General features: G+C 41.4%; 1 protein-coding gene across 6 annotated transcripts; it reads left to right on the top strand.

Moving 5' to 3' along the window:
- The first annotated feature begins 579 nt into the window (after positions 1 to 579).
- LOC309702328 (uncharacterized protein) lies at positions 580 to 23482 on the top strand. Of its 6 annotated transcripts, none has more exons than XM_082527006.1 (8): positions 580 to 1448; positions 9168 to 9273; positions 13944 to 14540; positions 14866 to 15052; positions 21102 to 21218; positions 21509 to 21757; positions 22181 to 22274; positions 22617 to 23482. In XM_082527006.1, exons 5-7 carry the CDS (start codon positions 21180 to 21182, stop codon positions 22232 to 22234), a joined length of 342 nt encoding a protein of 113 aa, XP_082383132.1. In that variant the 5' UTR covers positions 580 to 1448; positions 9168 to 9273; positions 13944 to 14540; positions 14866 to 15052; positions 21102 to 21179; the 3' UTR covers positions 22235 to 22274; positions 22617 to 23482. The 6 variants fall into 6 exon arrangements, 3 of the variants coding, with proteins under 3 accessions (XP_082383132.1, XP_082383131.1, XP_082383130.1); XM_082527005.1 differs by having other exon boundaries at positions 581 to 1448; positions 22613 to 23482; XR_014275441.1 differs by having other exon boundaries at positions 590 to 1448.
- Positions 23483 to 24547: the final 1065 nt, after the last annotated feature.

The raw sequence follows: 24547 nt of genomic DNA, 5'->3' as shown, positions 1-24547 counted from the left end.
TGGAAGAAAACACTGTGCAGCGTGTTCAGGTTTGAACGTGGCCCTGGCCTCTCTCTGCATCCACCTGGCACATGCAACACACATCCACTCCCTGCTGAACTGCTTGTATTTGATGTGTTGAAGTTTTGGTAAAGTTTGAATAAATTCCACTTTATTTATAGGAACATTTCATCTGTGGACTCCTGCTTCCCCTCTCCTTGAGCCAGTTTGTGACGGGAACATGACATAAGAAAAGTAATTTATCCCTTTTTGATTCTGTGTATCTGGCGCTCATCTAGTGAGTTCACACTTGGCAGAAACAGACTGAATTTGTCTGGAGAACTTTGGCTTCAGCCAAGTTAGATAAACACACTGTGTCTCTGTCAAAACAGCAGTGTAGTTGTGGCACCCCTGTGAGGGAATGACCACATTAATATTATTTTGTGTAAAACACTCATGTAACGGGACATTTTTCATTGCTATATGTATTTATTTTCAGTTTCTTTAAGAGGATAGAAAATCCATGTAACAGGGATTCATTTTATGTTAGAAAGCAGTGAGGGCGGAACTTTGGTGCTTGCTCCGGGGTTTCGGGGAGCAGTAAGTGGAGCCCACCTTCCGCTGCTTCCTCAGACACGTTCTGGAGGAAAGCAGAGACGCATCGTGTCTTCCTTACTCTGCTCTTCACCTGCTTTTACAGGTCGGTACACGGTGCTCGCACCGAAAATGTTGTTTATTGTCACCATGGTTACCCACGTTAATGTGAATGGGAGAGTTAAGGCGGTCCGCCAAAGTTATTTATATGTAAACACGGGAGAAAACCAGAGGAGTGTCCCGCGCGACCGCACCGCGAGCCCTCTCGTTAGGTGGAGCGCTCGTGAAGCAGAGTCAGTGCGCTCCTATGCTCTGTGCAAACGTGTTGTAATGCTCCAATCAAATCAGTTCTGTGAGATGTGAATGTTAATAGTTCTGTTAAAGTGACTGAGTAGATTAGCTAGTGTAACACAAGCACTCTGAGCAACTCTGTGTAGCTAACAGAGGCATTCATGGGTTGATTAAACAAGCTGTGTTTCATGATGCACTAAATAGTGATTTTGCCAGTAAATTACTGGAGGGAACAAATGTAATGTATTTACCAATGCTGTTATTGAATAGAACTGTTTAGCCAGTAAGACACTGCAGAAGACAATGTGATGTGTTTATTGATATGATAAAAGGATGTAGCTGTTATGGAAAGAAGTGTGAACTTGAGAAACTGAACCAGTTAAAAAGAGTATATTTCACTGATGTTGTGAAATAAGTAAATGTAATTGATGTGAATGAGGAACCAGCTGAACAGTATATTGAAAGCTCATGTTTAGTGTTTTATAGCATTTATTTGTGTGAAATAAATCAGACTCAGACACGTTCTGGAGGAAAGCAGAGACGCATCGTGTCTTCCTTACTCTGCTCTTCACCTGCTTTTACAGGTAACATATTTGTCATCGAGGTCTTCATCCTTGGGACCCGTAACATAGTAACTTCTTCATTGTTATACTTCTATAGTTTTCCCATTTTGTGAGCTGTGGATGTGGAAAGTGTCTCAGTGACACATCCACATGAAAACGGCGTTACCTTCGTTCATTTGACGTGCAAATGAACGAGCTGTTTGGACTTTAACGTCACAGCTGATGCTTCGATACTCGAACTCAAGAGTTCAGCTTCCACTCAGAGGTACAAGTACACACAGCAAAGATAAACGTGTACACAAGGTTGAACCCACAAGTGCACAGCTCCAACCAGAGATGGGCAGTAATCCGATTACTTTTTTCAAGAAACGAGTAAAGTGAGGGATTACTATTGCAAAAAAGGTAATTAGATTACTGTTACTTTCCCGTAAGCACGCTGCGTTACTGCGTTACTAAAACCGCAGCTGTGTGCAGATGAACAATGGATAATCTATCGAGTGTGGAGAGAGTGTGAGCGTGCAGCGTTTAAAGCGTGGAAGCACTGACCTTACTTTGAGTTTGACTCTGTAAAAAGTGACAAAAACATTAGCATCCGCTGTTCACTGCGTGGGAAGACAACATGCTCACTCACTATGTGTTAATGGGCACGCTTATTTATAACTTTGATAAAATGTCATAAAAATAATTCCATGCCAGCTCACCATTGGTGATCAGGTAGTTTCTGTTCCAGTTCCAGTCCCATAAATCATGAAGCTTGCTGCCAGAAAAGCTTCAAATCTCCTTTGAAAGCTGTTTGTGGTCTTGATTGTGGGAGCTTCAGTTGTCTGACTCCAGCTGCCACACAGTGCTCACTGATATCATTTGCAAAAACCCCAGTGTGACAATATTTATCAGTGAAGCAGAAATCAGGACGTGACGACTTTTCTTTGAACATTTGCTAAGGCTAAGCTGTGCTTTCTACCACAGTTGGGAATTTCCTGGTTTACAACAAATTATTGTGTCAACACCGCATAAGATTTCAAACTACAGGAAAATCACTGGAGTTATAAGAGGCAGACAATGACACACACACCACATGCATGCTGTTGCTATTTATTGTGGATTAACCTGTCAAGGGCAAGAACAAAATAATTCTGCCTCAAATACAGGAAATCATAGCTTTCCTGTATTTCCTCCATTGTTGGCATGCTGGTTAGTGCTGTTGCTCCACAGTAAGAAGGTCCTGGGCTAAATTATCCATGAATGTAAACGGCTGTGTGTTTCTATCTGATAGACTGGTGAGCTGTCCAGGGTGTACCCTGCCTGGTAACCTATCACTTCAGGGTTATTTCCCAGCCCTGCTGCAACCAGGATAGAGATAGGAGGATGGTAGTTGTTGTAGACCCATTCAATTTCAATTGAAGGATTAAAATGTTCCAGGAGCTCAACTTACTCCATCTGAACATGTTTCAATCGTGTTTTATGAACACAACATGCAGGTTTACTGAATATGAAAAGGTTGTGTTGATTTAACTCAGTTGTTTAAGTTTCTGCCAAAGCAAAACCTTTGTGTGCAACCAGTGTCCACTATTGAATCAAGTCAATCCAACATGTTTTTGTCAGTGCAAAAGGAGTTACGGTGCCTGTATTCCTGCACAATATTGTCCCGGGAGGGAGGAAAACTTTCTGGTGAAGTTTTGGTTGATTTTTGGGTTTTGCTTGACACTAGGTTGATTTTATCAGTGAGGTTTGGATTGTTTTCTTTCTCTAAGAGAGAGAAAGATGGTTTTATGCTTGGACATGTTTGCAATGGGCCCCAGTATTTGTTACTTTATTAGTATTTTATTGGTTGCGTTTGTTTGTGCTTTTGTTACAGTGCACTGAGATAAGAACATCTGAGAGGTGTGATCCACCGCTGGTGATATTTTGGTATTTTGTGAGTTCCCGATTTAACAAATCAGCTCTTTAATCCAGACCTGAGAGGTTGAACTTTAAAGCGCTATAAAATATTCTTACTGGAAACAGTGGCAAAGTGTTTTTCTCCATGATTATAATGGGCTTGGGAGAAATTCACTTATATGTGACATTGATCACATGAGAAGTCCTGAGCCTAAAAGGATTGCAGCGAGTCAATCCAGTCCAAAAACAAGGAGCTGTTTTCCTTTAAAATGATGACGTCATCTTGCTGGTGATGGAGGCTCGAATAGGCTGCGCGTGAGACTCCATTATCAGCAATATCTGGTATGAATGTGTGTGGATGTATGCATGTGACTGGACTGTGATGGACTGACGACTAAAAGTTTAACTGACTTGATACTGAGACAAAAACGGTGCCGACTTTAGGATTAGTGAATGTCCACAACAATTCACCCAGCCTGTAGAAGAAGGGTGGAGGTTTTGTCTTGCTTTGTTTGTGCAGGAGCAGAAGGATGACAGAGACTAAAGGGGGAGGCTGTAGCTTCACATGAGTGTGAGCTGCAGACTGAACCCTTTGGTTGCTAATGTTGAGTCACTGATGTTTGCATTAAGAAAATTGTGTTTTATTAGCTGTGTTTTAATTAAGGTATCACATTATATTGTTGGGAATGTTAAATGCTAAAGTGAAGAAAAGCTTTGATTTCACTCATGACTGAACATGTTATTATTAACCATAGCAGGCCACTGTAAAGAGTCAATTAGCTTTTATAGAGGAAAAAAAGGCCAAAAACTCTGTTAATACCTATGAATAACAGGCAATGATAGACTTGTCACATTCAAAATAGAGATATGTAATAACAAACACGGGTCCGTGTCATTTAGGTTCTCCATTGAAATAGTCAATCATTTAGAAAAGTAGAATATATATATATATGTCTCAACGCTGTTTCTCAATAATATTAAAAACCTAAAAACTATTGTTGTGGAAGATAGAAGTCACTGTGACAGCCCTCTGACTGTGGAGGATGTTTGTAATCCTATTTCTGCACTTAAGGCCAACAAATCTCCCGGCACAGATGGTTTAACTGCAGAGTTTTATGAATCATTTTCTAATCTCCTGGCTCCGTTCTTACTGCAGCTTTTCATAGGAAGTGTAGAGAATAACATCCTCCCTCCTACTCTTACTCAGGGTCTCATAACACTTATTCCAAAGCCAAACAAAGACTTACTTCTTATTGACAATTGGAGACCCATCTGTCTGCTCAATGATGACTATGAGATTAAGGCTTTAGTACTTGCTAACAGAATGAAAGAGTTCTTGGACACAATTATCGATGAGACACAATCAGGCTTTATGAGAAACAGACACCTTTCTAAGAACATGAGACTGGTTTTAGATCTACTTGATTACTCTGATTTGGTATCTGACTATAGCTTCATTCTCTTCCTGGATTTTTAAAAGGCTTTTGATACAATTGAACATCAATTTATTTTCCACTCTTTGGAAAAATTTGGCATTTTTCTGTAAAGCTATCAAAACCTTGTACACGAATGGCAATAGCTCAATTAAAATGATTAAGACTCCACCCCGAGATTTGACCTGTTATACAAGGAATCAGCACAGCTGATAAGGAGCTCATCATCAGCCAGCTAGCTGATGACACCACACTCTTCTTGAAGAATGCAAATCAAATCCGTCCAGCCCTTAGTGTTATTAGTGATTTCTCTGAGGCATCTGCTTTATGTCGAAATCTAGAAAAAATGTGAATTACTAGCAATTAAAGGCTGCACTGCAAATGCTCTCTGTAACATTTCTGTTAAACAAGAAGTCACATATCCAGGACTGTTAATATCCAAAGACCAAAAGTCAAGATGCTCATCAAACTTGTCAAACAGTGTTGGGGAATTCTCAATGGTGCTTGGTGCCATACCCTCAGGGACTTTAATGTTATATAAAAACACTGACATCTCAATATCTGCCTCAGTCACTCTCCCTGATCCAGCTGAGTCAGCAGTGGGAAAAATCTGCTTTTCACAGGAACTTGGTAACAGCAATAAGAGAATACGTAGTTTATTACGGCGGGGAGTCTCTGGCTGGCTGGAGCGGCATCTAATAACCAACTCGCAAAACAAAATAAAAACAACACAAAAAACAGATATTATGATACAGACTTATAATCTGCACCAATGTTTTTTCTAAATTCTATAAAGTGAGCGCGAGAGCCCTCGGTGCGCCTGCGCGCTGCTGAAGTCAAAGTAAACTTTATTGTCATCTCCGCTACAGACAGTCCAGCATATAGAGAGACGAGACGACGAGGCTGCAGTTACAGCGGTGCAAGTAAACAAACAATAAATATAAGAAGAGTAAGAAAATAAATCTACACTTTAGGACTCGGGGTAAAGGATCAATAACAATTTAATTTATAATTTACAGTTTGATGATTTAAAGTCTCACACAACCCGTCAAAAGGGGCGGGGCCGGCTGCTTCCAAGTAGAGCACATTTCATTTATAATGATGTAAATCCAAGCCCATCATGGATTCACGATGTGAATCCTGGGTTGTGTGAAATCCCAGAAATCAACCTTAGACAAAGTGAATCTGTGAACTAAGGTGTAGGTCTGTTAGGTTAATTGTGCTGATCCTCGGGTTGGGGGATTTGTGTTTGTACTGGAGCGCAAAATTCAAACCAATGGAAGATGGACAACAAAAGTTCAAAGCCATCAGGTGCTCAGTTTATGTATTTATTTTTGGCCTACATCAGTAAAAAATGCCAAATTATATACACAAAGTTACAGGAATCACCACTCCTGTTATTCATGATGATTTCAGTAACATCACATAATAACATGTAACGTTATTATGTGATGTGCGTACTGTTAATGCTGATACTGTGGTGAAATTCTCTGCTTCTTTTGTGTATTCTGCATCTATTACGTCAGATTGTCTTACCCCTCATATGGTTGAGAATTTTGCCAATACCCTGTTAACTACATGTTCCTCCATCCTCGACACTGTGGCACCTATTAAAATGAAGCGCCCCAGAACTTACTCACAATGTTGGTTAAGTGACTCTGTTCGCGCTCTACGACGTGCGTGTCGGCGGGATGAGAGAAGGTGGAGGAAAGATAAACTCCAGGCATCTTACGACATCCTACGTACTAGTCGCTTGAAATTTCAAACTGCTGCCAAAATGGCTAAAGCAGCTTTTCTTTCAAAAATTATCTCTACCCATGGTAACAATCCTCGAATTTTATTTAAAATTTTTAACTCTGTGGTCAACCCCTGCCCCACTATGCCGCTGCCGTGCTCCACGGTTCTTTGCGAACAATTTTTAAATTATTTTTTAGATAAAGTCTCATCTCTTAAATCTGCTCTTCCTTTAATGACAGGCCCTGCGTTTACCCCTGACTGTTCCTCTTCTATCAGTTTGAACCCGTTTCACTCCCTACTCTTAAGCGTCTGGTTGAACAACTGAACAATACTAATCTCGTATATGATGTTCTTCCATCTCGTATAGTTAAGGACTGTTTTAGTGCAATTGGACCTAGTATATTGTCCCTTTTGAACTCTTCTTTGCTCTCTGGTTGCGTACCATCAGCCTTTAAACATGCTATAATTCAGCCTCTTCTTAAAAAAAGGAACCTCGATTATAATGATTATGCGAACTATAGGCCGATTTCCAAGCTTCCGTTCTTGGCCAAAATTCTTGAGAAGATAGTGTTGCTTCAACTCCAGGCCTACCTGGATGAGAATAGCATTAATGATAAATTCCAATCGGCCTTCAAACCACATCATAGCACTGAGTCAGCGCTGCTCCGAGTTCTCAATGACCTTCTACTAATGGCTGATAATGGGCGCTCCTCGGTCCTAGTGCTATTGGATTTATCGTCAGCTTTCGATATGGTTGATCATAAAATCCTATTGGCGAGACTTGAGCACGCTGTAGGCATCAAGGGTGTTGCCTTGGATTGGTTTAAATCATACTTGTCCAATCGGCTCTCCTCGGTTCACTTGGCCACTTCCTCTTCCTTCGCTGTACCTGTCTGTTGTGGTGTCCCTCGGGGATCTGTGTTAGGCCCTACTCTGTTCTCATTGTACATGCTTCCATTAAGCGCTATCTTTGAGAAATATCACATCGCTTTTCATTATTATGCTGATGACATTCAGATCTACTTTGAGTTAAATGATGACCTAGCTTTGTCCTTGAATAGTTTTCGAGAGTGCATGTGTGAGGTCAGGCAATGGCTCCTGGCAAATACTCTTATCCTTAAAGATAAGAAAACTGAAATTGTGGTCTTTGGCAGTGACGTCCTTCGTGCCAAACTTCGTGATGCTTTTGGTTTTCTCACTAGCTCCTTTTCCGACACTGTTAGGAATTTGGGCGTGTTACTTGACAGCTCATTTAAACTTGATAGACAAGTGTCTGCTGTTGTTAGATCGAGTTTATACCAACTCCGCCTTATTTCTAAGGCCAGGCAGTACATCCCGCATAAAGACCTGGAAAAACTCATCCATGCCTTTGTAACTTCGAGGCTGGATTACTGCAATTCACTCTATTTTGGACTCCACTCTCCCTCCTCCATAGTTTACAGACAGTCCAAAATGCTGCTGCAGGCATTCTAACCAAAACTAAGAAGTTTGCCCACATTACTCCCGTCCTAGCTGATTTGCACTGGTTGCCTGTGAAATATCGTATCCAATTTAAAATTCTGCTGTTTACTTTTAAAATCACTAATAACACAGCACCGAGCTATCTTAAGGTACTCTTAAGCTTATATGTTCCTGCTAGGGCTTTAAGATCATCCTCACAGTTACTGTTGGTGCGGCCTAGATCTCGGCTGAAGTCTAGAGGTGATCGAGCGTTTGCCCTGGCCGCACCAGAGTTGTGGAACAACCTTCCCATTGGCATTCGGGCGTCTGACTCTATTCAATCTTTTAAATCACGGCTTAAAACGTATTTGTTTAATCTTGCGTTTTCTACTGGTTAAATGCTGGCCTTGTCTGCAGTGATTTATTTTACTAATTTTCCTATCTTGCTTTTTATTTGCGCTGTGTATGTCTTATCCCCATTGTGTGTTGATGGCACAGTTATATTGTGCTATAGCTATGTGCTATAGTTATATTTTTTCTATTGGTGGCTTTTTCCTGTGAACATAATTCTACACTTTTATTTTTATGACTCTGATTATACTTGTGTTAATTTGTTCTATGTTAAGCACTTTGGCATGCCGTTGGTTTTTAAATGTGCTCTATAAATAAAGATTGTTGTTGTTGTTGTTGTCCTGTAAGCACAGTCTGCCTGTGTCTTTTCTCTGCAAATGAACATTTTCAGCCAATATAGGTAATGCATCAACATGGCTGCCGTGGCTAAGTTAGGAATATTTATAATGTCATTTCCAAAACTTGCATATGATCTGCAATTTGTAGCAGATCTACTGACTGTCACAGAGCAGCTGGAGCAGTCTCAAATGCAGGTCAGTCCACTGCTGCCACCTGTGGCCAAGTGCCATAGCTACTGCTGGATGAACTCGTGACACATGTGCACCTGTTTCTATGAACACATTGAGTCTGAGTGGCTGCACTTACACTGGTGCATTCAAACATATTGAAAGATGCCAGCAATGTGGATTGTCAAGACTCAAACCAATCCACATTGCTGGCGTTGCATCTTTCAATGCCAGCAATGGCAGGTATCAGTGCTCAAACCTTTTGTGTTTGTTTCCAACAAGTTGCCCACCTCGGGAAACAAAAATGTGTTCTTTTACTTGTCAGATGAACATATGAGACACTTTGACTCTTCAGTGCAGTGTGGAGCCTAACAAAGATCTGTTTTGTGTCCCAGCTGATCAGCAGGAGGAGGAGAGTCTGACGGAGCAGCAGAGGAACATTTTCAGCTACTTGGACTCAGCTCAGCCACTACAGAGGAAACAATGAGCTCAACACAGAAGGTGACAGACAGAGCAGGACCATATGACCAAAGATATTTATCACCATATACATTTGAACATTTGCCATAACGATGTAGCTGACGATAGAATTGACACCAGACAAAATACTTTACAGCTGCACAACTTTATTAAAAAGCCATCAATGTATTTTCACTGAAACAAGCAGCTGTTGTTTATGTGCATTAAAGTTATATAAAAATGTAACAGTGCAAATGCAAATTCCTCGCTGACAGTTTAACCAAAAGGCGTTTCCAGTGGAAACTGGCCGACACATCCTGAGCATAACCATGTATAATATCCACTAAACTTCAGAAGAGGTTATACAGTCGTGGCCAAAAGGTTTGAGAATTGCATAAATATTGGAACCTGGAGAAGTTGCTGCTTAAGTTTTTATAATAGCATTTTGCCTGCACTCCAGAATGTTATGAGGAGTGATCAGATGAACTGCATCGTCCTTCTTTGCCATGAAAACGAATTTAATCCCCAAAAAGCCTTACCGCTGCATTTCATTGCTGTCATCAAAGGACCTGCTGAGACCATTTCAGTGATCGTCTTCTTAACTCAGGTGAGAATGTTGGCGAGCACGAGGCTGGAGATCATCATGGCTGTATCCCGATTCAGGTTCTGCAGCTTTAAAGTCCTCAAGGGCCGCGTACTCAAAGACCGCTAAGGCCGAAGTGCGAGGCTCGTAGGCTCGTGAAATGGGACGTCTAGCCTCCGTCGCGCTGCCCAGGTTGCCTAGCAACCATGATACTAACAGCTGGAAATGTTTCATACAGCTTTGTTTGACAGAAATGAAGGAGAACATATTTAGTTCATTTGTTTCTACATGAGCTCTGTGTGATTTGATGAGTATCTGAGGCTGAGACCACGGGACTGTGAAACATGATTGTTGGGCTTCATTTCTGTGCTGAACAGTCGTTTAAGATTAGCTGTAAATAACAATTAGCTGATGTTGTTCATGAGACTAAAGTCATCTCACTGTGGTATAATATGGCCAATATTATAGTTATCATATTAATCACTTCACTCACAGACAAGTATCTGTGACAGTGTTTATATAGATGTATCATATATAAGAGACAAATATTGTTCCTTCAGTATGTTGGTACTAAATTTGGCTCAATGCTTACATATACCGTATTTTCACGACCATAAGGCGCACTTAGATTTTCTTCAAAAAGTGCGGCGCGCCCTATAGCGCGGTGCGCCCTATGTGTTGTAAGGAGGACGTAGTAGAGAACACCATAAGAACATTAAAGGGTGAAGTGTGGGCGTTGATCGTATATACCGGGACAATCGCACATACCTGTATAAAAGAACAGGTATGTGCGTTATGCAGGACATCGTTGTTTTAACAACCCTGAAAATGGCAAAGAGACACGCTTACGAAGCACAGTTTAAACTGAAGGCCATCAGCTACGCGGAGGAACATGGAAATCGAGCAGCGGCGAGAGAATTTAAGATTAACGAATCGATGGTTCGCAAATGGAGGAAGCTGGAAAACAAGCTCCGGCAGGTCAAGAAAACGCAGCTGAGTTTCCGCGGACATAAGGCGAGGTGGCTCGAGTTGGAGGAAAGACTCGAGCGGTGGATCATCGAGCAAAGAGCGAGCGGGAGAAGCAGTTTCGACGGTCACCATTCAGCTAAAAGCAGTTTCACTAGCTGAAGAGATGAACATTGAACATTTCCAAGGAGGCCCGTCTTGGTGCTTTCGTTTTATGAAACGGTGCCATTTTTCCATCCGGACCAGGACTACGGTAGCGCAGCAACTTCCAGCGGATTATAAGGAAAAGCTGGCCATCTTCCGCTCCTACTGCAGCAAACACATCGGCGACAAACACATCCAGCCCAGCCACATCACAAACATGGACGAGGTCCCGCTCACTTTTGACATCCCGGTGAGTCACACTGTGGAGAAGCAGGGGACCAGCACGGTAGCGATACGCACAACGGGGTATGAAAAGTCTTCTTTTACTGTTGTGCTTGGCTGCCATGCTAATGGACAGAAACTGCCGCCTATGGTGATTTTTAAGCGAAAGTCTTTGCCTAAAGAGAAGTTTCCAGCAGAAATCATCATTAAGGCAAATGAAAAGGGCTGGATGGATGAGGAAATGATGAAAGAGTGGCTGAGGGAGGTGTATGTAAGGAGACCAGGTGTTTTTTTTCCACGCATCACCATCGCTGTTGATCTGTGACTCTATGCGTGCCCATCTCACAGCCGATGTGAAAAAACTTGTGAAGCAATTGAACTGTGAGCTTGCTGTCATTCCGGGAGGCCTGACAAAGGAACTCCAACCGCTGGACATCGGTGTGAACCGCCCGTTCAAAGTAAGGCTGCGAGCGGCCTGGGAGCGATGGATGACCGGTGGAGACCACAGTTTCACTAAGAGTGGGAGGCAGTGCCGGGCGAGTTACGCCACAATTTGCCAATGGATTGTAGATGCTTGGGCTAACATGTCTGCTGGCACTGTTGTTCGAGCTTTCGCAAAAGCCGGCATCGTTTCCGAGGAGCCGCACGGCACGGAAAGTGACTCTGACAGTGAAGAAAGTGAACCTGGCATGTTTGATGGAGATTTAGCGCAGCTGTTCAATTCAGACACAGAGGATGAGGACTTCGATGGGTTTGATTGATGATAAAAATGTGAGTACCAAACTTTGTTTTGCTCCTGCTTTATTTTTAAATACGCACACTTGTATGCTTGTGTGTTGTTGATGATGACGATTACCGGCAATAGAAATGTGAGTAAGGTACCGAATTCAGGTTTGCTCCCGCTTTATTTTTAAATACGCATACGGTACTTGTATGCACCCTATGGTCCAGTGCGCCTTATGTGTGTGTTAAATACAGTAAGGGCACACATAACTGAGACTGCGCCTTTTAGCACAGTGCGCCTTATGGTCGTGAAAATACGGTATGTGTAAAAAGCAAATGTAGGAGCTGTGATAACTGTGTCTGATAGAATGAAGAGCAGACTGATATATGAAATATTCCTTTATTGGGTGAGAAAATCAGACCATGTCATAACTGCTTTAAGTCACACAGAATAGATATCAGAGCCTTAAACAGGCTGACTTCTGCTAAATGGGTCAAACTGGGCAGAAAGTCTACAAACACATAACATCCTTATAGAATATGATTTAACACTATAGATCAACTTAGCTCAGAATATATAAAGCATATAAACAGTTACAGCAATATGATGCAACAAACACAGCAGCTACTGATCCAAAATACTCAAAGCTTCATAGAACTGAAACCAACATTTATTTTTAGCTCCATTCTACTGCTGATACAGACTTTAGGTTTCTGAACATTAAACTTGTTGCTGCCTTTCATAGTGTGTAACTTGAAGGCCCTGAGTACTTTCTCCCACACTGGAAACACTGGGATGATCACATTATTTGAACATTACCTAATAAGACTGATTCAGCACAGACAGTTATGTTAAACTTTCCTAGCAGTCCTTCACAAACAGGGAACAGTCTGTCTATTCTCTCCATCTGTCAGCTGCTGCTGGCTCTTCCTCCTCCTCTTCCTCACACACTGCTGAGTTTGTCCTGGTGGATCATCAGGGCTGCAAAGCCTCACAGATGATGTGCAGCAGTGGCTCCCTCAGTCTGTCCTCACTCTGGACACTTGCAGCTTATCACACATGGAAATCAAATGTGTGATAAGCAGGATTCAAACACAAGTGTAACTTATAAACACATGTTCATACTTTTATTCCACAATCAGAGAGAAAGAAACAGAGAGAGAGTGCAGGACAGACAGACAGGTGACAGTCTCAGGTGTACACACTGCTACACAACAGCACCAGAGAAGCAGGATTTAGTGTTTGTGTTATTACGAGTGTAAACAAGAAGAGTTCCAGATGGTGCAGTGGACGCATGTGTGACTGCTGTGATTAAAGCATCTTTCTTTCAGCTTAACGAGTGAACCGTCAGCTCGTTCAAACACACGTTAAAGTGCGTTTGGCTCGACACCACCGAACAGAGGCAGCAATATAACACAGCTAACATTAACAGTGCAGTGAATCCTGCTTGTGCCGTGATGTTCAGGACTGCAAACCGAGCAGCATCACTGACTTTCAGCTTGTTGTGTTTGTGGATATATGACTGACTTTAATTATCCACAAAATCATCACATTCTCTGTCAGATTAAGGTCGACTATTGAACGGCGTATATTTTAAAGGCTTTAAAACCAAGTTAACGCTGAAAGTACAAACATCACTAATGTCACATAACTCTGCCGACAAGGCATAGCTATGGCTATGAAATGCTCTTTGTGTATCACTTCTTCATTATGAAAGATGTCATTAATGCACTAGTAATGTCTCATCTGGAGTATTGTTCAATCATTTGGTCAGCAGCTAATAAGACAGATCTTAACAGACTTCAGTTAGTCCAGAATAAGGCGTCCAGATTAGTGTGAAGATGTTCATACTATACTAATATTGATAAAATGCACAATAACCTTTCTTGGCTTAACACCAGGTTGGATGTAATGTGTTAGAACTACCAGCAGGTGGGGATAAGAGACCTTTAAGGTGTTTGGTGCCACGCTCCACCTTCAGGTTTAAAACTAGTGTTAATGGAGTTTGAAGGTTGAGTTTGTTCCACGACTGCATTTCACTCACTGCCTCTGTTTGTATCTCTGTCACTGCAGGACCAACATGGAGCCAGAAGTCAGCGCTCTCAGGAGGCCGACAAACCTCACAGAAGAAAGGGAGAGAAAAAACACACCTGTGACGAGTGTGGGAAGGGTTTTACTGTGAGGGCTTCACTAAAACAGCATCAGGTCATCCACACTGGAGAGAGACCGTTCAGCTGTGACTTTTGTGGGAAGTCTTTTTCCTTGAAGCGTTCCCTAAAACAACACCAACTCATCCACAGTGGAGTTAAAGCGTACAGCTGTGATCAGTGTGGCAGAGCTTTTACTCAAAGTAGCCACTTACAGAGGCATCTAGTTACCCACTCTGGAATTAAGCCATACAGCTGTGACATCTGTGGAAAAACTTTCAGCCAGAGAGGGAGCCGAAATACACACCTACGCATTCACACCAGACATGATGTGTACTGCTGTGAACAGTGTGGCAAACAGTTTACAACTCACACACACTTGCAACGACACATGTTTACCCACACTGAGGAGAGACCTTATCAATGTGACCTGTGTGAGAAGACTTTTAAATCTCCACGTCACCTGAGAGGACACCAACAGATCCACACCAGAAAGAGACTCTACAAGTGCAGCTACTGTGAGGTATGTATTTATATTGTTATCTTGTCATTTTAGCCTGACTGTTTGGAACAACTCTGCTCATTAAACTGTGTTAGCATGTTAGCAATTCTACTGCATGGAAAAGCAGCTCTGAGTGATTGTTCAGATTTTCCTTTCAGTTATGATTTTAGTATTACTGTAGTATTATGGTGGTAGTATTGTAGTTATTGCAACCCAGTAAACTGAGTGTGTTAACTGAAACAGTCAAATGTAGTTGGACGTCTGCAGAGATGCTCTTTATTTCAGGCGACGTTCAGGATACAAATGTTGAAGGACTGACTTACACTGTCTTTGTGTCTTTGTTTAGAAGCAGAGCGACACAGATGGATCCAGTTCTCAACCCTGTCATCACTGTGGTGGTGGGAAAGACTTTCATTGTGACCTCTGTGGAAAAACTTTCAGTCGGCAAAAGACCCTAAAAAGACATCAACGTAGACACACTGGAGACAAACTGAAATACTGCAAAGAATGTGGGAGAAGCTTCACCACACCAAGTGATTTAAAACGACATGAACTGATTCACAGTGGGGTTAAAAAGCACCTCTGTGATCAGTGTGGGTCATCCTTCACCACTGAAGGTCAGCTTAAAACACACAAAGGAGTCCACACAGGAGAGAAACCACACAAGTGCAGACACTGTGAGAGAAGCTTCTCACATTCACATAATCGTAACATTCATGAACGTGCACACATGGAAGGAAACTACAGCTGTGACCAGTGTGACAAGAGCTTCAGGAATCTCAGTTCATACTCTGCACACAAACGATCCCACGTTACTAATAAACTGTTTCACTGTTACCAATGTGCCCAAACATTCACCTCATTGTCTGCTCTGTGCAAACATCAGTGCGATCACTCAGGGCTGAAATCACTCCCATCACTGGATCACAGTGAATTTGAAGACACAGAAAGATCCTCTGGTTTCCTCTGGTCAGACTCAAAAAGCTTGAGATCAGGCTCCACAGAGTTCAGATAGAATCATTTAAACTTGTGTTGAACTGAACTGGTTGCTGGGCTGAACTTCTACATAATACAGATCTACATGGGATCTTCTTTTCTGTTGTTTTACTGAGTCAGTTTTGTCCTTTTTTCTCTGTCCTGGTTTTGCTCGTCTGTAAATGATTGAAACTCAGTCAAATAGTTCATTGTTCTCCAGCAAAACGTTTTGGAAACTCATGTTTAACCTTTAAAACTCTGACATGTTTTAGCACACAAGGCTTCATCGGGGAGTTCACTCATGATTGGACCATGAGAACAAAGGTTTTTAGTTCTTTCAAAGAGAGTCTTGGAGATGTTTGATGTTTCTGTTTTTCTGAAACCACCTGAAAGAAAAACTATTTTTCTTGCTTTATGTAGTGTGGAAGTTTTTAATGTTTCTTCATCTGTGATGTTCTTGAATGTGTTTATGTGAAGATGGTACAAATAAACTGTCCTTTCAGCTTTAGCTCCTAATTTATTCATTATTTATGGATGTAGCACAGCAGCCGTCTCTTGATTAACACATGGAGGGCTCGGGATCTGATGGTGTCGTCTCCCTAATTTGCCCACTCAGTAAATCTCACTCATGGCCAAGAAATTGAAATAAACCTTGTTTCCCTGCTGGATAGTGATCCACTGTAACTCTGCTCCTCCTTCCTGTTTAGGATTTCTGTGGCTGAAGTAAAATTCCCTCCATCCATCACTTATCCCAGCTAACCCAAAGTGAAATAAAGTTTTGCTGGTCTTAAAAAAGCATTACAATAATGGGCATTACCAATGCAAACTGAATGATACAGAAGATGAAAGAAGAGACTTTGATCAGTTAATAAAGCTCATGATCTGGATTCATTGTGGCTGCTACACAGATACTTCTGGGTCACTTCTCTCAGTTAGGAACCTTCCTCACCAAACTGACTGTTGGACCACACCCCTGGTTTCATGAGAAATTGTTTCAGCCATGATTTCTCTTCCTGTATTTCAGAGTAAAGACTGAAGTGACAAATGGAAGCATGTTTAAAAAACACAATGTGAGAGAGACGTTGAGGTCCTTAGAAGTTACCCTGGGTTTTTCTGTCACCCTGCTAGATGTTACACACCTTGTTATTGGACTGATTTCTACTGCTGGACTACTCCTGCGGAGAGTAACAATACTCTTACTAATTAGCTCCCTTTCACAGCTTTGGGGATATTTATTTTTGTGTTTGCAGCGCTGTGAGCCAGAACAGCGAGAGAAAAATCTGCAACAGCGACGAGCCGAATGCTTACGTGAATCGCAGCAGCTGCACATGTGCTACGCTGAATTAGAGGATATCTTTGCTCTGGATTTCTATTTCTACTTTTTCATTTCTATATGATTCTTCTTGCATCTAAACAAAGATGATTCAATTTGCTAAATGTTGATGGCTCTTCGTGCTCAGGTGTAAATCAGACGTAATATTTGCTCTTGGTTTGGTTCTCCTGTACAGAACCTTGCAGTACAACAGAAACCTAAAAACATTATTTGTAGTTGTTATTCTTAGTTGTTCTGCTGCCTAAATACCACAGGGTCTAAATTGGTGAGCGTGTTTGCCACTAAATTTGCCCTGGATGTAGATGCAGAAACTCTTGCTCTGTATTTGAGAGAGAAACTTAAAAGAGATGTGACCTGTCAAAAAATTGCTAGTAAACGTAGCAGGTTCAGCTCTTTCAAGGTTACTGCTGAATGTAATGATGTGGGTGAAATGTACAATCCTGAACTCTGGCCTGAAGGGGCTCTGGTCCGGCGTTTTTATGAACCTCGTAAGCCCTGGTGCCAAGCTCAGTGGATCCAGCAGGAGAGATAACTGCGCCTTCTGGTACCAACGTATCAACATGAAGATGTCTATTAGGATATTATCTTACAACTGTCGTGGTCTACGTTTGGGACAGAGTGCAGGGGACAAAGCTCGACGGATTGTTGTGGACAGTCTCCTTGCAGAATGTGACATTTTATGCTTGCAGGAGACATGGTTGTCCAAACAGGACCTGGGAAAACTTAACTGTCTAAATGCAAGTTTTTTGGGAGTGGGGGAATCAACAACTGATCTCAGCACAGCTATAGTCAGAGGCAGAATACCTGGAGGGGTTGCTGTGCTTTGGCACAAAAAAATAGACCCTGTGATAAAGCCCATTAGACTGGATGTAGACTGGTGTATTGGTATACAATATACACAGAACAATAGTAGTTTTATCATTCTTAATATTTATTCTCCCTATGAATCTTGTCAAAATGAGCAAGAATACCTCAGTAGGCTGGCTTTTATTAATGCATTTATTCAAGACAACGATACTTACAGCATATATGTTTTGGGTGATTTTAATGCTGATCTCACAGACAGCAGTTCTCAGTTTGCTAACCACTTAACTCACTTCTGTCAAGTTAATAATCTTATCCTGTCTACCAAAGTGTTACTGCCTGCAGACAGCTATACATACATAAGTGAAGCCTGGCATAGTACATCATGGCTGGACCACTGTATCTGTACAGCTGATGGACATGCAGCTTTAGCAAACATGACTATCAGGTATGAGGTAACTGTGTCAGATCATATACCTTTTGGTTTTACTGTGAATGTGGAACAAATGCCAGCAACAACTGGAAACAATATTGCTACCAGTGTAAAATTAGACTGGTCAGCTTGTAGTGAAGATGATTTCTTAGCTTATCATAGTAACACCGATATACATCTGAACAACATTTCTTTGCCCAAAGAAGCTATTTTGTGCAAGGATGTCAACTGTAAGAATGCTGTGCATAAACCTTTACTCTGCTCCATGTATGATGATATAGTGACTGCTCTGCATGAAAGTGGTACACTGCTTGATAAACAATATAAGCATAAGAAACCTAACATCAGACCTGGCTGGAAAGAACATGTATCCATGTACCATGATGAAGCTCGCATAGCTTATAAATGTTGGGCCATGGCTGGAAGACCTAAACAAGGCCCAGAATTTGAACAGAAAAAATGTGCGAATGCCAGATATAAGTATGCTGTTCGCTTTATAACTAAAAATGAGCAAATGCTGAGAGCAGATTCTTTGGAAAATGCTGTGTAATAATATGGCAGATTTTTGGAAAGAGGTGAAAGCTCTTAATAACTGTAAACCATCTCTACCATCAACTGTTGAAGGTGTTTCTGGGGCAGATAGCATTGCAGCGTCATGGAGACAGCATTACAGTGCGTTGTTTAACTGTATAAAAAGTGATCCATATGAGGACAATCTTGACATGAGTAATGACACAATAAGTGTAAGGACACGTGAAGTATATGAAGCCATTCATAGGTTGTCTGATAATAAATCCTCTGGTTTGGATCACATCACTGCAGAACATTTAAAACATGCTAGTTTAAGGCTAGCTCCTCTTTTAGCGCTCTGTTTTACTGGGTTTATGATTCATGGCATATTACCAGACTCAATGCTGTGTATTTTACTGGTACCAGTTATGAAAGACAAAGCTGCAAAAGTGAGCTGTTTGGATAATTACAGGCCGATTGCACTAGCCAGTATTTTATCTAAGGTGTTAGAAAGAATCTTGTTTGACAGAGTTAGTGTGTTCATCTCTTCTCTGGATAATCAGTTTGGCTTCAAACCAAAGCACGGCACTGACATGTGCATATATGCACTCAAGGAAATAGTCAGTTTGTACAGGGCTAAAAATTCATCTGTCCTCATGTGTTTCATTGATGCCTCTAAGGCTTCTGATCGAGTGAACCACAGAAAACTTTTTGATAAACTGAAGACACGGGGAGTTCCTCAATACATGGTGAGGATTCTCTCTTACTGGTACGCTCATCAGAACATGCAGGTTAAATGGGGAAGCAGTATTTCTGCCCCCTTTGGTGTCAGCAATGGTGTCAGACAGGGTGGGATTTTGTCTCCAATTTTATTTAATATATATGTTGATGATCTGTCCATACAGCTGAGAGCCTGTAACACTGGGTGTATATTAGGTAAAGCACTGATAAATCATCTCATGTATGCAGATGACCTGGTTGTTTTTAGTCCAAGCAGTGCTGGGTTACAGGATCTTCTTAATGTCTGTACTGAATATGGTGTGCAATATGACATTGAGTACAATGCTGCTAAAAGTGCTGTTCTGATATGTAGAACCAAGCAGGATAAACAGCTAAATTTCCCTTTGTTTAAACTGGCACAAAAAACTCTTGAAGTTCATAAAAAGGTGAAATACCTCGGTCACTTTATTACTGAGCAAATGAATGATGATGATGACATATACAGACAGCGATGTAAGCTCTATGTGCAGGGAAATACTATTGCACGCAAATTCAGCTTTTGTTCACTTCCAGTTAAAGTGGCTTTGTTTAAAGCGTATTGCACACCGCTATATACTGCCCCCTTGTGGTCATCCTACAAACAATGTAGCATGCAGAAGCTGCATGTTGCATATAATGATGCGATGAGAATCCTTTGCAGGATACCTAGAAGTGGTAGTGCCAGCCAGGTGTTTGTAGCTGTGGGTGTCTGGACTTTTAAAGCACTTTTAAGAAAGTTAATGTTCAATTTTAGAGAACGACTGGATGGTTCGAGTAACAGTATAATTTTAGCACTTACAAATCCGACAGTGAGTGGTTCCCATTACTCATCCAGTCTCAGAAAGCACTGGTTAAAGTGTTTGTGTATTTATTGATTTATTTTAAGTAATTGTGTTTTATGTATATTATGGTTTTATATTTTTACAAATGCTTTATATACTTATTTATATACATATATATATTTAATGGTTTATACCTTGTGTTGTGTGTGTGTGTGTGTGTGTGTGTGTGTGTGTGTGTGTGTGTGTGTGTGTGTGTGTGTGTGTGTGTGTTTCTTGTCTTGTTTTTATGGACATGAAGTCTGCCAATAAAGATTTAATTGAATTGATTATGAAGTTATTGAGCTGCACATACGTTACGACCTGCTTAAGTTCGAGGTCACAGCGTCTGTAGAGCAGCTGGAACATAATGAAGTCTACAAGGTTAAAGTTTTCTCTTCAGTTATTGTTCTTTCTGCTGCTTGGTTTGATGGATCTGAGAGCTTTTGTTTTTATTATTGTTATTTTAATTATCATTAATATTTTACTCATTATGTCTGCCCATCTCTCTAATGTGAAGGTCAAAGGTCAACATCCCAGTGACATAAGAATAATCCCAAAGGGGCAAAGGCAGCGGTTAATTTAGCACATTTAGCATTAAGGGTACAGCAAGGATATACTTTTACTTATTGTGGCAGGGGTGTGGTCTCTGGCCTGCTGCAGTGGAGGCTGGTGGCGGGACGTTGGACGGCACAGGTGAGGGTGATGGAGCTCATGACTCTCCCCTTTATAGTGACGGAGGAGACTGGCGTGGGGGAAGCGTGTAGTGGAGGAAGCCGAGGAGAGAGCTGGTTTCTGGTTACAAAGACGGCGTCAAACCAGAAAAGATTGCTCGTGGTCAAATAATGTGTCAATCACCTGTGAATCAAACTGTGTGTGGCTCAGTTCATGTCACAGTGTTGTTTAGTATATCTTCACTTGTCTCACTCTCCTTCTGTTCTGTCCCTCAGGACGATCCTCAGCGCTTACACAGATCCTCCATCGATGTTTTGGATCCAATCAGTGATCAGTTCTACGAGGAGGCCTGGATGTTCACCAGCGCTCGCTACACCTCCATCTACCAGAAGGTGAGTGTACTCCTTTGTACTCAGATTAACATTTTACTTCTTAAAATACATTTTCATATATGAGCTTTCTATTATTTCATGGGCCATTTAATCAATATTAAAATTACAAGCATATCAACAAAGGTCAAGCTGGTTTTTTCCACTTGCTGTCACACAGTCATGGAGGAATACAATAAATACATAATCAGTCATAGATCCTGAACAATGACGTTAAAAGAAAGTCTGTGGCTCTAAAAACTAAACAGTATAAAGACATGCTCCAAGCTGCTGTTTCTCTCCTACTCCTCTAGGTTTTCCACTGTCGGCCATCCAGCGATGCTGGAGGGCTACCTGGCCAATGCTGGCCTACACAAAGAGGTCCCGGCTTGGAGGAGCTGAAGAAGATCCTTGCCTTCCTCGTCAGTTTCCTCTTCAGTTCCTATCCCAACAAAACCTTCTTGCACCTATTAGCTCCAAAGAGGCTATGGTGCCCGTGGAGGTCTGGACCTGAGGCCTGTGCTCATCACGTGGATAGAAAACACTCTGACACCATTCTGGAGGTCTGATGGGACTCTGACCAAAACACAGATGAAATAAAACTTGAGGCTGGAGCTTTTAAAATTACTTTTTCACCTCATAGATTAATGCTCATGATTGCATGTTAGCAAGACAGCATCTCCCCAAGGTGAAACTCTCAGGAGACATTTACTCTTAAACTGTAATCTGGTTGAGACTACTTGAGGAGATCTTAGTAGCGAGTATGTGGATTTAGTCTCTTCACCAACAGCAGACAGACCCATGCCAAGAAAGCAGACATGTTCTCAAAGAAAGCCGAGAGCAGAGATTGGAAAAAGCTAAAAAGAAAAAGCTGCAGCTTCAGACGACTATCTGCCTGTAAGGCTGAAAAAGTCCAGTTACGCTCTATTTTGGAAAAGCTCCCAGTTTTGGTAACCTGGACTTTTATTTCCCCTCTTCTGCTACAGATGTTGACTGTGACCTCAGAGGCCAACTGGACCACACAGCTGCAGCAGGAGTGAGGGAGAGGAGTCTTCATCCAGCTTCAAAGAAAACATCCAGGTAAAGTGACGTGGATCAGCGGATAAAGCCGTCTCCACTTTCAAAGGAGATCCTCTGAGAGAGAGACTCTCTGAGCCATTTTAGCCTCAAATTATAGGACTTTATAGTACAGCAACACTTTTAAAGGACAAAAATAACATAAACTGTGACTGTAATACAAACAAAGTATTGCATGTGTTTTTAAAAGTGTTCCTCCGATGGGCAGGATATCACTATTAGACTGTCCCACCAGCCAACTTCAACAAGAGACCACAGCAGCATTCAGTGATCAGCACAGATGTTCCTCTAACACTCAGCATCTGATCCCTGTTGGTCTGTGTGCTTCTGCTTTTGCTCAGTTAGAAACCCTGCAGCAACCCGACCCAAAACTGTGTCTTCTTGTTGGCCTCAATGTTGAAGTGTCAAACGTCCAACATCTGGGAAGGAAACCACGCCAGTGTACTGTGATGTTTCACCAACATGTGGCAGACGCTGGTCCTGCCTTTCATGCTGACATCAGCAGAGAGCCCCGCCTACCTCAAAGCCTCCCCTGTCATGTATTGATCAGGATGATTATGAAGATGAGCGAGTGCAAATAAGACTGTAAAAGTCCACGAGCAGAATGTTTGGATGCTTTCTGATGATTCATGAATATCATGAGAGTGTTTGTGTGTTTTGTCTTTTCTTTGCTGACGTTTGTTACTAACAAAGACAATTTACGCTCTGTGTGTGTTTTCATCCTTACCAGCCGCACTCTAACTGCAATGAAGGAAACAAACTGTAGAAATGGTCGACTCAGTGACTTCATAAAATATTGAAGTGGTTCAGGTAGAGCCAGTTTTTAAATGACCATGAACACTGACCGTATTGTATCTGTACAGCATGTTTTTCTATTAGACAGATTTGTAACAGAGGCCTTGCTCTCAGTAAGTTTGAAATCCTTTTCTGATTTATTTTGTAATCTCTGATCTTTGTGTATCCTGCTCAGTTTGCATGCTGCCTGTAGGAGTTTCTGTCTTTGTATTTGAAGATAATTCATTGAATATACTCAGCTGCTTCCCTTTGGTGCCTCACACATCACTGAAGTTTTTCAGTGTCCAGTTATTTGTTTTTAATAGCTGTTTGAATTCTCTGTATGTTTGACCCTGTAGACTGTTTAATGGACTGCTCGTCTTCCTGTTTGTAACCACTGCCTGTTTAGGACTAAAGATTTGGATTTTTGACTTTAACACAGCCTCTGCGTGTCGTCCCTTTGTGTCCTCGTCCTCTGTGAATGTGTCACAGATGTTTCCATGATAATAACACAGCTTTCCCACAGTGGCTTGCAGCAGCATTTATTCACAGCACATTTGAGAAAGGTTCAGATTAACTCGATGAGTTTATATTCAGAATGATTCTGACAGTGGGCCACTGTGAATTGTGATCTTTCATCAGGTCAATGTTTAAGTTCAGTATTTCAAAGCAGGAGCTATGAACAGTCATCATGTTGGCATTAGAATTATTATTATTAATCATTATTAATAATGTCGTTACTCATGTATAACTTTGATTAGTATACATGAATTTTATCAATAGTAAAAATAATGAATAATTCATGTATAACTTTTATTGTGTTTTGTATATTAATTATATTTAAATAGAGATGTTGACCCTGTCTCTACAGTAGCATCAGTGTAACATACATTATTGGTCCAAGCTGTCATAAATGGGGAGCCTGATCCTTTATTATGAAAACATGACGAGTATTTTTCTTGTCAGTTGGGAAGAAGTTGGTCTTTTTTTCCTTCTTTTTGCTCAGTTTGTCTTTTCTTTGATAATTGAAACTCTGATCAAACCTACTCATGTTCACAGCATGTAAAAGCAGCTGACAGTCCGTGGCATTGTTGTTTGTAGAGGTGCAGTGTAGTGGGAGCATAAATCAAAAGAAAACAGTAACATTTATGTAATAAAACATTTGAATGAAAATGAACAGGCCCTTTATGAACTTCAAAGGGATCTGAAAACAACACTTTTTAAAAGAGTATCTTGGGGTGTAGGTGGTCAAAATAGAAAACTGAGCTGAGACTCTAAGTTCAATCCATCCATTGGTTTTTACTTAGGAGGAAGAAATGTCAGGCTGGTGCAGGCTGGTTAGGTGCATGTGGTTATCTTTACCTAAATGAGTTCACTTTGTGGCTGCCAGGTTGGGCAGAAGTACCTGTCCCCTGTTAGGCTTAGCAAGGTTCTCCAGGAGTTTCTCCATGGGTAGAGCTTCTAGCTCCTCCAGCACATCTGTGGCCGTGCAGGCTGCCACT

This window comes from Aulonocara stuartgranti, assembly GCF_965226115.1.
Source record: "Aulonocara stuartgranti genome assembly, chromosome: 3".
NCBI classification, from domain to species: domain Eukaryota; kingdom Metazoa; phylum Chordata; class Actinopteri; order Cichliformes; family Cichlidae; genus Aulonocara; species Aulonocara stuartgranti.
Note: the sequence above shows the minus strand (reverse complement) of the source record. Positions and strands in the feature narration are given on the sequence as shown.

Excerpts from the sequence above, each read along its gene's own strand:
- LOC309702328 (XM_082527004.1), top strand. Across the intron at positions 14,541-14,865 it reads ACAAGTGCAGCTACTGTGAG|AAGCAGAGCGACACAGATGG; the intron begins GTATGTATTTAT and ends GTCTTTGTTTAG.